Source organism: Belonocnema kinseyi, chromosome 3 (genome assembly GCF_010883055.1).
Source record: "Belonocnema kinseyi isolate 2016_QV_RU_SX_M_011 chromosome 3, B_treatae_v1, whole genome shotgun sequence".
In the NCBI taxonomy this organism is placed as follows: Eukaryota; Metazoa; Arthropoda; class Insecta; order Hymenoptera; family Cynipidae; genus Belonocnema; species Belonocnema kinseyi.
Window position 1 is genome coordinate 44,458,620 of NC_046659.1, and position 12,190 is coordinate 44,470,809.

Genomic DNA, 12,190 nt, shown 5'->3' on the forward strand with positions numbered 1-12,190 from the left:
AAAATTTTCGTCAAGGAGATTTCAGTCTTAAAGATGAACCGCGTGCTGGACGTCCACAGAAGTTTGACACCGATGAACTGCAAGCATTGCTGGATGTGAATTTTGCACAAACTGAAGAGGAGCTTGCTGAACAGCTTGGTGTTACGCGGCAAGCTGTTTCTGTACGATTACATCATAGACATATAAAGTCTAGACCAACAGTCTCTTTGATCCGCCGACGCTCCTGTTTAGAGAGAGAGAGAGAGAACGAGTCGAGCACTCGCTTTGCTTTCAAAATTCCGCAAAAATGATTTTTTACACAAAATTATTACGGGCGATGAAAAGTGGATTCTTTACGATAACCCCAAGCGTAGGAAATCGTGGGATGACCCTGGTCAACCTTCGACATCGGTGCCGAAGCCTAATATCCATGCGAAAAAAGTTTTGCTCTGCATCTGGTGGGACTGGAAAGGCATATTATATTACGAGTTATTACAGCCGGGTGAAACAATCACGGCAGAACGTTATAAACAACAATTGACCAACTTGAGCGATATTTTAGAAGAAAAGAGGCCATTTACTGGCCAAGGAAGTCGTGAAGTGCTCCTGCTTCATGATAATGCTCGACCACATGTTGCAAAAACAACTAAGGCATATATCTTTACGTTAGGCTGGGAACTTCTCCCATACGCGGCGTATAGCCCAGATATGGCACCTTCCGATTATCACCTATTCAGGTCGCTACAGAATTATTTGGATGGTAGGCATTTCAAGAAACTTGAAGAGATACCTCAATGCATTGATGATTTCATCGCTTCGAAGCCGGTGAGCTTTTATCGTGAAGGGATTCGCAAGTTACCTGAAAGATGGCAAAAGGTCATTAATGCAAATGGAGACTATTTTGAAAATTAATATCTTCTTGTTTGCTTTTTAATAAATGTTTAACTTTGTAAACAAAAGCTCAGAACTTTTTTGCGCACCTAATATTTTTAAGAGTTCACTCTGAATTATTCTAAAGTTACTCATTTCTACTTTATGCAGTGCATTCTTTAAAAGTTTTTATTTAATCCATCCTGAAAGCTTTTAACCTCACCATGAATTTTTAGGCGTTTCATAAAATTCTTTTAAGTTTCCTTGAAATTTTGTGAGCTGATTAAAAATGTTCTGAATTCAATTAAGTTTTTTCATATTTTATCTGTTTTACATTTTCTGATTTTAAAATTGTGAATGCTAATAAATTTAAGTTTCTTTTTTCAATGTCAGACATAGAACGGTACATTTTCGAAGTTTATAACCTCGTCTATTTTGACATTCACTCCATATTCAATTTTTGAATTTTTGATCGCAGATCTTCCCCGGAATAGAGAAACAGTTCAAAGAAAAACTCATATACATAGAACTCCATTAATACAAATATGTGTTGATACAACGTTATTTCTGCCGACGCTTCAATTGTATTCAGCGTGTTCGAAAGATTTTGTTATAATTTGTTTTTCTTGTACAATAGTTTTCGGAATATCACGTGCTGAACAAACCTGGTGAGTAAGAATGAACCTGGCTAACAAAAATTGTTTTCTAAAATCAGGGAATTTGATTGGTTATGGAAATTATCCAGTAGAATAAATTTGAAATATTCTCAATTTTAATTTGAAATTATTTTATTTCGCTTTAAAAATATTATAGGTTAAAAATTTTACAAGTTGACGATTTTGCTTTTTGAATATTAATATGGTCGGGGAAAATGAAAAACTTGTCAGTGGAAAATTAGAGAAAATTAAAAATAAAATTTTGTGGTAACCCTGCGATAATATTCTTAGTGACTTGTTTGCCTTGTATTAATATTTATTTTTTCGCAGTGGTTTTCTCTACAATATTACCTTTTTAGTTATAAATTTTATTATTTCTTTAGAAATTCATCAATTTTGTTGAAGAAATTCTTCTTGGTTGATCATTGAACTTTGTGTTGAAAATTCAACTAGTTTAATAGAAAATTGACTTACTTTTGAATTTCATATTTCAATGCTAAAAAGTCGAACAAAAATCTTTTTTGATTGAAAATTCGACAATTTTTCGCAAATTTGTGTTTTTATTGCAAAAATTCATCTATTTGACTAGAAATTGCATCTTTCTTCGATAAGATTGCAACAGTTTGGTTTAAAATTCAAGAATTTTGTTTTGAAGTTTTTTATTCTTTGTTAAAAATTCATATTTTTGGGTGGAAAATGAAACTATTCTCACAGAAAATTTCTTTCTCACTTAAAACTCATATTTTTATTCCGAAAAGTGAAACTCATTTTTTTGGATAAAAATTCAACTATTTTTTTTATGATTTGTATTTTTGATTTAGGAATTCATTTCTTTTAGGAGAAATGATACCTTACTTGGATAAAAATCCAACTGTTTGTATAAAAGTTCAACCATTTTTTTTTCAAAAAATTCCCCTTTTTCATTAAAACTTTAATTGTTTCGTTGAAACATCGTATGTTTGGGTTAAAAATGCAAGTATAATTTTCGTGGAAGATTTACATCTTGTTGAAAACTTATACTTTGTTGTTAAAATGTCAAAATAAAGTCTTTTTCGTATGAAAATGCAATGTTTTTTTTTTTAATTCCTATTTTCAGTTTAAAAACTCATCCGTTTTTGTAGAAATTTCATCTTTCTACGCTTAAAATGATATTGTTTCATTGAAAGTTAATCTTTTATCTGTTTGAAGATAGAACTTTTTTTTAATTTGGTTGAACCACTTTTTTTCAAATCATTTTTTTAGGAAACATTCATATTTTAGTTTAAACTTCATATTTTCTGGTTGAAAATTGAATTTTTTATGAAAAAATAACATACGAATATTATTTATAAAAAATAAAATAACATTTTGTATAAATTTTGCGAGTAAATTTCTCTAAACATGTAATGTATAGAGACATTATTGTTTGGTTCATTAATTTTGATATACGAGATGTGTTCAAAAAATAAGGTGACTTTATGGTTTTCTCAAAAAATATTCATTTATTCCTCAATAATTATGTTGTCCCCTTCAAAGTAATCCCCCTCAGATATAATACACTTGTGCCAACGCTTTTTCCAATCATCGAAGCACTTCTGATAATCATTTTGTGGTATAGCCTTGAGTTCTTTCAGCGATGCAGTTTTTATCTCCTCATTCGTTGAAAATAAATGTCCTTTCATGGTCTCTTCAGTTTTGGGAAAAGAAAAAAGTCATTGGGGACCAAATCCGGTGAATATGGAGGCTGAGGCATGACTGTGGTGCTGTTTTTGGTCAGAAAATCTTTCACAAGCAACGATGAATGAGCAAGTGCATTATCGTGATGCAAAAGCCACGAATTGTTTTTCCAAAGTTCCGGACGTTTTTTGCGTATCGCCTCTCGCAAACGGCGCATAACTTGAAGGTAATACTCAGCAAATTTTCTCATGGTAATTCGGCGATTTTTCAAAACCGTTTCTTCCACTGCTTGAACGTTTTCATCTGTTGTTGACGTGCTGGGACGTCCAGTGCGAGGTTCGTCTTCGACATCCTCTCGGCCTTCTTAGAACAGCTTGTACCACTTATACACATTTTTCTTACTCCGAGTAGACTCACCGTATGCAACTGTCAACATTTTAAGAGTTTTAGAGCACTGGATTCCATTTTTCACACAAAATTTAATGCAAACTCTTTGCTCCATTTTTTCGAAAGAAGAAAATCGCCGAGCACACCAAACCGTTCTAACCTTTTATGCCTCTGCCAGAAAAACAACACGAGCTATATTATCAAAACTGTGAACATTTGATCGTGACGAGTGTACCAACACAACAAAACAAAAAATTCGAAACTTGAATGTACGTAATCCGCGAAAATTGAAAAGTCACCTTACTTTTTGAACACACCTCGTATTAACACGTAACATCTCTTAACTACGAGTTACATTATATTAAGGGCCGTTTCCACCACCCTCAGTTAAATCATTGGTTGACTTACAGCAGGTTAAATGTAATGCCATAGTTAAGTGTCGATTATCCTGTCGCGCGTTCCACCACATTTTTGGCGGTCCCAGTTATCTAACCAGATAGTCCTTTCAAAATAACTCCTATTTTACTTTTAACAATTTGCGTGATTGGTTACTTGTCGGTCGAGTGAAAAGCAAAGCAATATGGCCGTGTACGCCAAATTCAAACAAGGTTCGCTCCACGTTTGTGACCACCTAACCTAAGAAAAGTGAATTTGTATGTGTTTTTTGTTCGTGTTATACTTCAGTTTTATTCGTGTTCTCTGTGATAAGATGGAAGAAAATAAAGTGAGATCGCCTAATTTTCTTTCTACTGCTCCTTCAATTTAATTCAGCAGATCATTTACACAAGCCTTTCTTAAGCGAAATCTCGTTTGCAGTCCCATGCCACTTTTCTGGAGGGCTGTGGAAAATATTTTTCATAAGAGTTGACAGAGGCCGTGTGGCGGCGCCAGCTATGCAGTTGGCCTAGTATTCAAATATGGCACGGCGAAAGTGTTAAAAAAAATGTTTTTCAAATGAAAATAATTTTCTAATAGTACTGGGTAAAAGATAATAATCTTTAAGATTTCTTATTACCTTCCTGAATAAAAAATAATTAGCGAAAATCGTAAAATTCACTGCTTTTAGACGTCAATCCCAATGCATTTCTACTAACCGCAAAAAATCATTATTCTTGACAAACAAATTAAAAACAATGTGCTTCCTTGTTTAATAATATCATCTGTTATTTATGCTACTGTTAATTATAACTAATTTTGGAAAATAACTCGAGGTGAACTTTTGATAAAAATATTTCGGGTTTTCTTTATTTGACAATAACAATTTAGAGTTCAATGTTTTCTTTTTTCTCTGTAGGTAAAAGTTGCAATTCTTATTTAATTCTAATGCTGTATCGCTTATTTTATTCCTTAAAAGATTTTCTGCAAATCTCATTGGCAGTTTTTATTTTTTTTAAATAATTAATAAAAACCTATTGTTAACAAACATAAAGATTTTATAATCCCTAAATGAAATTTTTTTTCTAAAAACGTATCGATGAGATATGCGGAGAATCTTTTCAGGAATAAAATAAGCCCTACATCATTTGATAGAATAATAATTGCAACTTTTACCTAAAGTGAGAGAGAAAAAAATTAAACTGTAAAAACTACTGTTAGATAAAAAATGAAAAATTTAAAATATTTATTTTAAAAGTTCACCTAAAGTTCTTTCAAAAAAACCAGTTATAATTAACAATAATATGTCTTCCTCGATTTTATAAATCATTTTTAACAACGTTTATTTTTAGCTTGAAATAACTTTAGTTCATGTTCAATTTAAAAACAAGTAGAATTAAAATTCCCTTTCCCTCTTATATCTCAGGCTAAATTTCATGAAAATAGTTATGAGGAAAAAAAATTTTGAAATGAATTCATTAACATTAATTAAATTTTGTTGACTATGTGTAACTTTGGTTCATTTTTTTAAGCTTGAAATCTTTTAAACTACCATTTTTTTAATTCTGCAAAATGAAAATAAATTGTCCTAAAATCTTCGAGAAAATAACTTTAATTTTTCCTAATAATCTAGATCATATTGTTTGACTTTCTAAAAACCTTTCCAAATCCATAAAAACCTGCTCTTTTATAAAATTGTAAAAAATTATTTTTCGAAATTTTTTTGGAAATACTTTAAAATCTCTTAGAAAAATTATTTGACATTTTTGTGGGAATCTAAAGAAAAAAATTGTATTCTCTTGAAACCTTCCGTAATTTTAATCCAACTTCCTGTTTCAAAATCTTCAAGAATCTACATTGAAAAAATGGAATTTGTCACAAGTTTAAAAATAACTGGGAATTGTTTGAATAGTTGAAAATATTTATTAAGCATAATAGAATTTTTTTGTAATTTTGATTCGATTTTCATTTAAAATCGCTTCTTCAAAATAAAGAAATCATTAAAAATGTTAACCGGAATTTTAGGACAATTTTATTGTTCTCCTAAAACCTTTTAACATTCTTAAAAGGCTTCTCCTTTTATTCTAAATCATCAAAAATGTACATTTCGTTGTAAATTTTTCGGAATCTTCTAGAAATTTTAATTATTTTCGATTATTTTCAAAACTAACTGAAACTTCTACAAATAAAAAAAAATCCGAAAAAATTTTTTTAAATCTTTCAGATTTTTTTTTCGACATATTTTAAAATTTTCAAAACTTTAAATTAACCTTTTAAAATAATATCTGAATAATTTTGAATTTTCCTAAAGTCTTATTGTCCGTTTAATAGCAAAATTTAAAAATAGAAAGTTATAAAATTTAAAAAATGTACTATAAAGTTATAGAAATGTATAAAATTTCATTCACGATAAGCTTGATTCTATTTATTACATTGCAGTCATCCAAAACTGTAAAATAATTTATATCTTCATTCAATATTTCTTTAACAGACATAATTTAAACATTTGGAATGAAAATAAACATTTATTATTCATTCTTTTCTGTAGATTCGATGAAACAAATTATGATCAATAATTCAAAACCTAAATTCACTGATAGACGAGAATAAATCAATGTAAAATGGATAAAATAGCAATTTGGAAATTATTTTGAAAACTTGGTTCCTATGTGTTGATTCCTTATTTAGAATAAGATACTTTAGTTCATGTTTAATTCAAAAACAATTATAATGAAAATTTCCTTTTTGTCCTAAATCTTAAGCTAAATTTCATGAAAAGAGTTATCACGAAAAGCAATTTTATAAATGAATTCGCTAAAATTAATTAAATTTAGGTACAATTTATAATTTAAGTTCATTTTTTTAAACTTGAAAATATATTAAGATATCATTTTTGTAATTATTTATTAAATAATGCCTAATATTCACAGTTAATATTAACAATAAAATAATTTTTTTTAAGGGGAACAACTCGAAAAACATGAAGATATACCTATACACTTTATATGTAACACCGTTGCCACAACACTACAGTTTGCTTTCGTTCCTTAAAAAAGTATTTGCCATTATTTAATAACATTTAGATCATTTGCGGTTTAAAAAATTGAATTTTGTTAGCTTTTACCTGCTCTCGTTTACTTTTTTTATCTCGACTTACAATCAAACCAAACGCACTTCGCAATTTTTGTTCAAAATTTAAACACTGCGGATATTTGATTTAAAAGCAGTTTTTTCAGTTTTCTGTCGCTTAGAAAATGCAAAATGTCGAAAAAATCACTTAAAATATTCAAAGATTATTTAATACTGTCAGTAAATTACTTTTATGCGTTGTTAGATTCAACGTTATTATTTTGTCATGCATTTGCAATGGTCAGACGACCTCAGAACTTCTTCCAAAAACTCCATATTTCACAACGACACTGCACTTTTTAGGTTAAAGGACGATTAAATCGCCATATCCGACCAATCTTGACCGGTTAGATTTAACGGTGGTTAATGCGAGTTAACCGGCTGTTAGAAAGTGGTGGAACGCCTAACTAGCTTTAACCGAGGATTAAATTTTTAACCGAGGTTGGTGGAACCGGCCCTAAGTCACTTTTCCAAATTGAAAGAGCACATGAGTCACTTTTCACGTAATAAATTAATTCTTGGGTTAATCACTATTGACTCCAGGTCTATACCTATTTTTAAATTACCGTGCATTCTTTGAAATATTTTAGCATATTTCAAAGTGTTTCGAGGCATTTTTAATAGATTTCAATAATTTAAAGGAATTTAAAAGATTTTAGGATTTTTTTAAAACTTCTAAGGGATTTTCAGGAGCTTTTACTTTGAAGAATTTAAAGGGATTTTAAAAGAATGCAAGGATTTCTTTAAATGAATTTTAATAATTTAAAGTGATTTTAAAGCTTTTGAAATACTGTAGAATAAAGGATTTTCTAGCTTTTCTAAAGATATGAAACTATTTTACAGGACGTATGAGGTTTTAAATATTTTAAAAGAGTTTGTTATTTTATAAGATATCCATGATTTCAGAAAATATCATCATAAAATATCATGGAATTTCATAATATTTTAGTGGATTTTAAAGAATTTATTCATAAGAATTGAAGTATTTTGTAGGGTTTTAAAGATTTTAAGAGATTTGGAATTCACCCTGAATTCTTTGGAATTTTCTTGAATTTTATGAATTCACTGGAAGTTGTTTTAATTTACTTGAAATTCTATGAGTTTACTTTTTTCTACTTAATTCAATGCATTTTTTTTTAATTTTTCAAAGTTTTAATTGAATTGATCATGAGGATCAATTTATAATATGATTAAAGGATTTGAAATATTCTAAGGTATATATTTTTAAAATGCTTGGCAGTTTCAAGAGTTTTACAATTTTTTAGAGGAGTGTAAAGGATTTTAAACAATTTGGATTATTTTAAAAGTTTACGAAGAAATTTTTTATTGATCTCAGTAATTTCATGGAATTTAAAAGGATTTAAAATACTTGAGGGTATTGTAAAACATTCTCAGGCGTTTTCAACGGCGTTAAAAAGTTTTAAGGGCTTTCCAAGGATATCAAATTCAGATATTTTAGGGTATTTTAAGATATTCCAAGGCATTTTCAAGAGATTTAAACAATTTCGCAGGATTTTTAAGATTTGAATAAGAGATTTTTCAATATTTTTTACAATTCATTTGTAATTCACCCTGGATTCTTATTAATTTATCACAGATCCTTTTAAATTCTTCTAAATTCACTTAACTCTACCCAATTCAGTTAATATTTTCATTTATTTTAATTTTTTTTAATTTACTTGATTGCTTTTTATATTCAGGTTGATTTCTTAAATGAATTTCATCTAATTCTTCTCATTTCTTTTATAACTCTCTAAATTCACGCAAAAAATATTCTATCAAACAAATTTTTTTGATTTTTAAAAAATTTCACAATTCATTTGAATTTTTCTTGAGTTTTGTTGTGAGAACCAGTCACTTCTTGTGTCAGAACTTAGTAGTGTTTTAAATATTTGAAGACATTTGAATTTTTTTTAATTGACCCTGAATTCTTTGATATTCTTTGAAATTTTCTTGATTTTTTTTTATTCACTTGAATCCTTCTACATTAACTCAATTCTACTTAATTGGGTAAATTTTTTTGAAATTTTCAAAGTTTTTATTTAATTGATCATGAAGTCTATTACCCTCATCTTCAATGTTAAGGCATTTCATCACATTTTTTGTATTCACGTAAATTTTTCTAAGCTTATTCCAAAGTTACCGAAATCAATTACGTTTTTTCATATTGTTTTAAATTTATTTGATATATCTTTTTAATTCGCCTTGAATTTTTATGAATTTCATTCAAGTATTCTCTTTTATCATAAATTCCTTTTAATTTAATCCAGTTTTACGGATATCAATGACATTTTTTTTATTTTTTTACATTTTTTCCAAATCATTTGAAGATAAATTGAATTGTTCCGAAATCTCCTTAATTTATCCTGAATTATTTAGCCTTTGAGCGCGGAAAAAGTATCCTATGGTCGTTACAAAAAGTACCCTTTCGTCCCTATATTTTATCACATAGGGACTAGGAGACCTGCTATTTGTTACAGTAGCTTATTCCCTGAGACTAGTACAGTTTACATATTGTAAATACTAGTTAAATAATAGTAATAATAATTTGAATTATATGATTTTCAGGTGGAGAAAATGCTGAGACCTTTCGGAACAGAAAAGGATATTTTTCGATCAATGTGCAAACTATCACTAACGCAAATTTAGAAATAATTGACATTGTTGCACGATGGCAAGGATCTGTGCATGATAGTACGATCTTTAGTAATTCAAGAATTAATGCGATGTTTGAAGCTGGCCAATTTGGCAAAGCGCTACTCAAGGGTGATGGTGGCTATCCTCTAAAGCCACATTTAATGACACCTTTAAATGCACCAAACACTCCTGCAGAACAACTATACAATGAGTCCCTCATAAAAACACGTAATTCGGTGGAGCTTGAATTTGGAGTTTGGAAAAGGAGATTTCCAATTATGGCATTAGGCGTGCGATTTAAACTTGCCAATGTTTTGCTGGTAATTGTCGCAACGGCTGTGCTACATAATATAGCCCGCCGCGGAGAAGAGAAACCAATTGTAGATCCAAATGTAATTTTACCAGCACCACTGCAGGATCTCATTTTAATGGAAAATATAAAACTTAATGACGCACTTTAAGATACAATTTCGCTTATTAACAGTTGGTAAACAAATAGGGATTAATATATTTATTTAAAATAAAATTTATTGTGAACGCAGTATCTTATTTGTATTGAGGATTGACATCAAGCAAACGGAGAATGTAATTTGTCCTATTGTTAAGTAATAAAAGAAAATAGTAAATAAAGATCTTTATTATTAAAATGAAATTTGGTATTATAGTTTGATGGTGCTAATACAAAATAAAGGAACATTATTGCTACGACTAGACGTAAATTTCGTGAGAATTTCTTTAATTTTCATTAAATTTACTTTAGCGAGTGCGTAAATTTCATAGAAATCAAAAAAACTCTCATGAAATTTACGACTCTTATTTTATAACGGAAAATATATATTTGCAATAAAGTAGACATTGTAGAAATATTATTGCTACGAAAAGACATAAATTTCGTGAGAATTTCTTTAATTTCCATGAAATTTACTTTAGTAGCGAGTGTGTAAATTTCATGGAAATAAAAAAAATTGTCATGAAATTTACGACTCTACTTTTATAACGGAAAATATGTATTTGTAATATAATAATAGGATGTCTAGAAACCTTTAATTTACTATGGAGAGTGCGAAATTAATCTAGATTTCAGCATTCTCCTGCCTTTTGTCTAAGCAATTGCAGTTGAAGCTTTTCTTTTTCCAACAGGATTCGCAAAACCTGCATTTCGAGTACCGTCTTCTCCAAGAGTTTCGTTTTCATAAGGTCCGCCAATTCCTTTTTAGAAGCATCCTTCTGGTTCAAAACTTTCCCCACTTCAACATAAGCTTTTGAATTAGGCCCGCTTCGCCTTTCGTTAAATAAAATTTCAGTTCCTCACTGTATGAAGATGATGGTGGCTTGAGCGATACATTCGCTACAATCTGAAAATTAAAACTAAATAGATAACTTGAGCATTTAAAATTGGAGTTGGAAAAGATCAAATGCAACACAACATTTTTAATAAAAACCGAAATTATAAAATAAATGATGTATTCCTGAAGTATTTGACAATACAAAAAAGCAATTCGACGGATTTTAAATATTATTTTGTTTTGTTATTTTTTTATAAGTCAAATTTTGTTCACAATAATCCAGTGAAATTTTTATGGATTTTAGATAAATATCCTTTTTTTAATTGAACCAGAAAAAATAGCAAAACTTCTTTAAAAAACGTAATAGTGCGCAAATGTTCATGTGACAGAATAACAAAACAAAAAAATATTGAATATCCATCAAATTGTTCCTTTGTAGGGTCGAATTGAGGTAATAAGGAAAAAAAATTAATTTTTAGCCAAATTTTTTTAAGTTTTTAAGTTTTTTAATCGAAAAAATTAAATTTTTACAAAAATCAACATTGATAACGAAGATATCTTGTAAGTTTGATGCTTGCTAAATAATTTTTGTAGACCAAATTGTTTGTTCTCAAAATTTGAATTGTGATTTCAAGAGTAGGGCCATGCTTGATTTGCAACGGATTCAGTCTAAAGAAAAATGGATAAATTTATTTATGTACCTGCCATGTTTCCAACTGCGTCCCTTCATCCTCTCCACTTCCTTCCAAAGGATCTGCGGGCTTCTGACTTTGCATTAATTTGGCCTATGCAGCATCGTCGAGGTAAACCCTTCACCGATGCTTCTATGAGTGGCTACAGGTGCTCAAATAGTAGGGCATTTTTTCCACTCGCAGAAATAACCACTTGGCCACCTCCTATTTTAAAAACAAAAACATACGCATATATACACTAGTGACTCGGGTCGTCTAAAAATGCATTAACATTTTTTTTCATTCTAGAGGGCAAGACACGAGGAGTATCTACGAAATAAATCCATACTCATATCTTTTATTTCCAACCCACCCTCCCTACAGCGCCACAAATATGACACAAAAATTAAAAAATTACATTTTTACAAATTATTGTTACTTCTGAGCAATTTCCGTCGTCTTGTTCATATAAATAATTGCTAATGGACAATTTGAATATTTAGTAAAAACTTTTTTAAAAATTTCAATGATTTAAACAAATGTA

At 29.4% G+C, this 12,190-nt stretch overlaps 1 protein-coding gene across 1 annotated transcript in view; it reads left to right on the top strand.

Annotated features, from left to right (window-relative positions):
* LOC117169801 (putative nuclease HARBI1) overlaps positions 1 to 10,206 on the top strand; it is a 166,587-nt gene extending 156,381 nt beyond the window's left edge. The window contains exon 3 of the mRNA XM_033356308.1: positions 9,621 to 10,206. Coding sequence (XP_033212199.1) covers positions 9,621 to 10,150 — 530 coding nt within the window. The 3' untranslated portion in view covers positions 10,151 to 10,206. The remainder of the gene's footprint in view (positions 1 to 9,620) is intronic.
* The last annotated feature ends 1,984 nt before the right edge of the window (positions 10,207 to 12,190 follow it).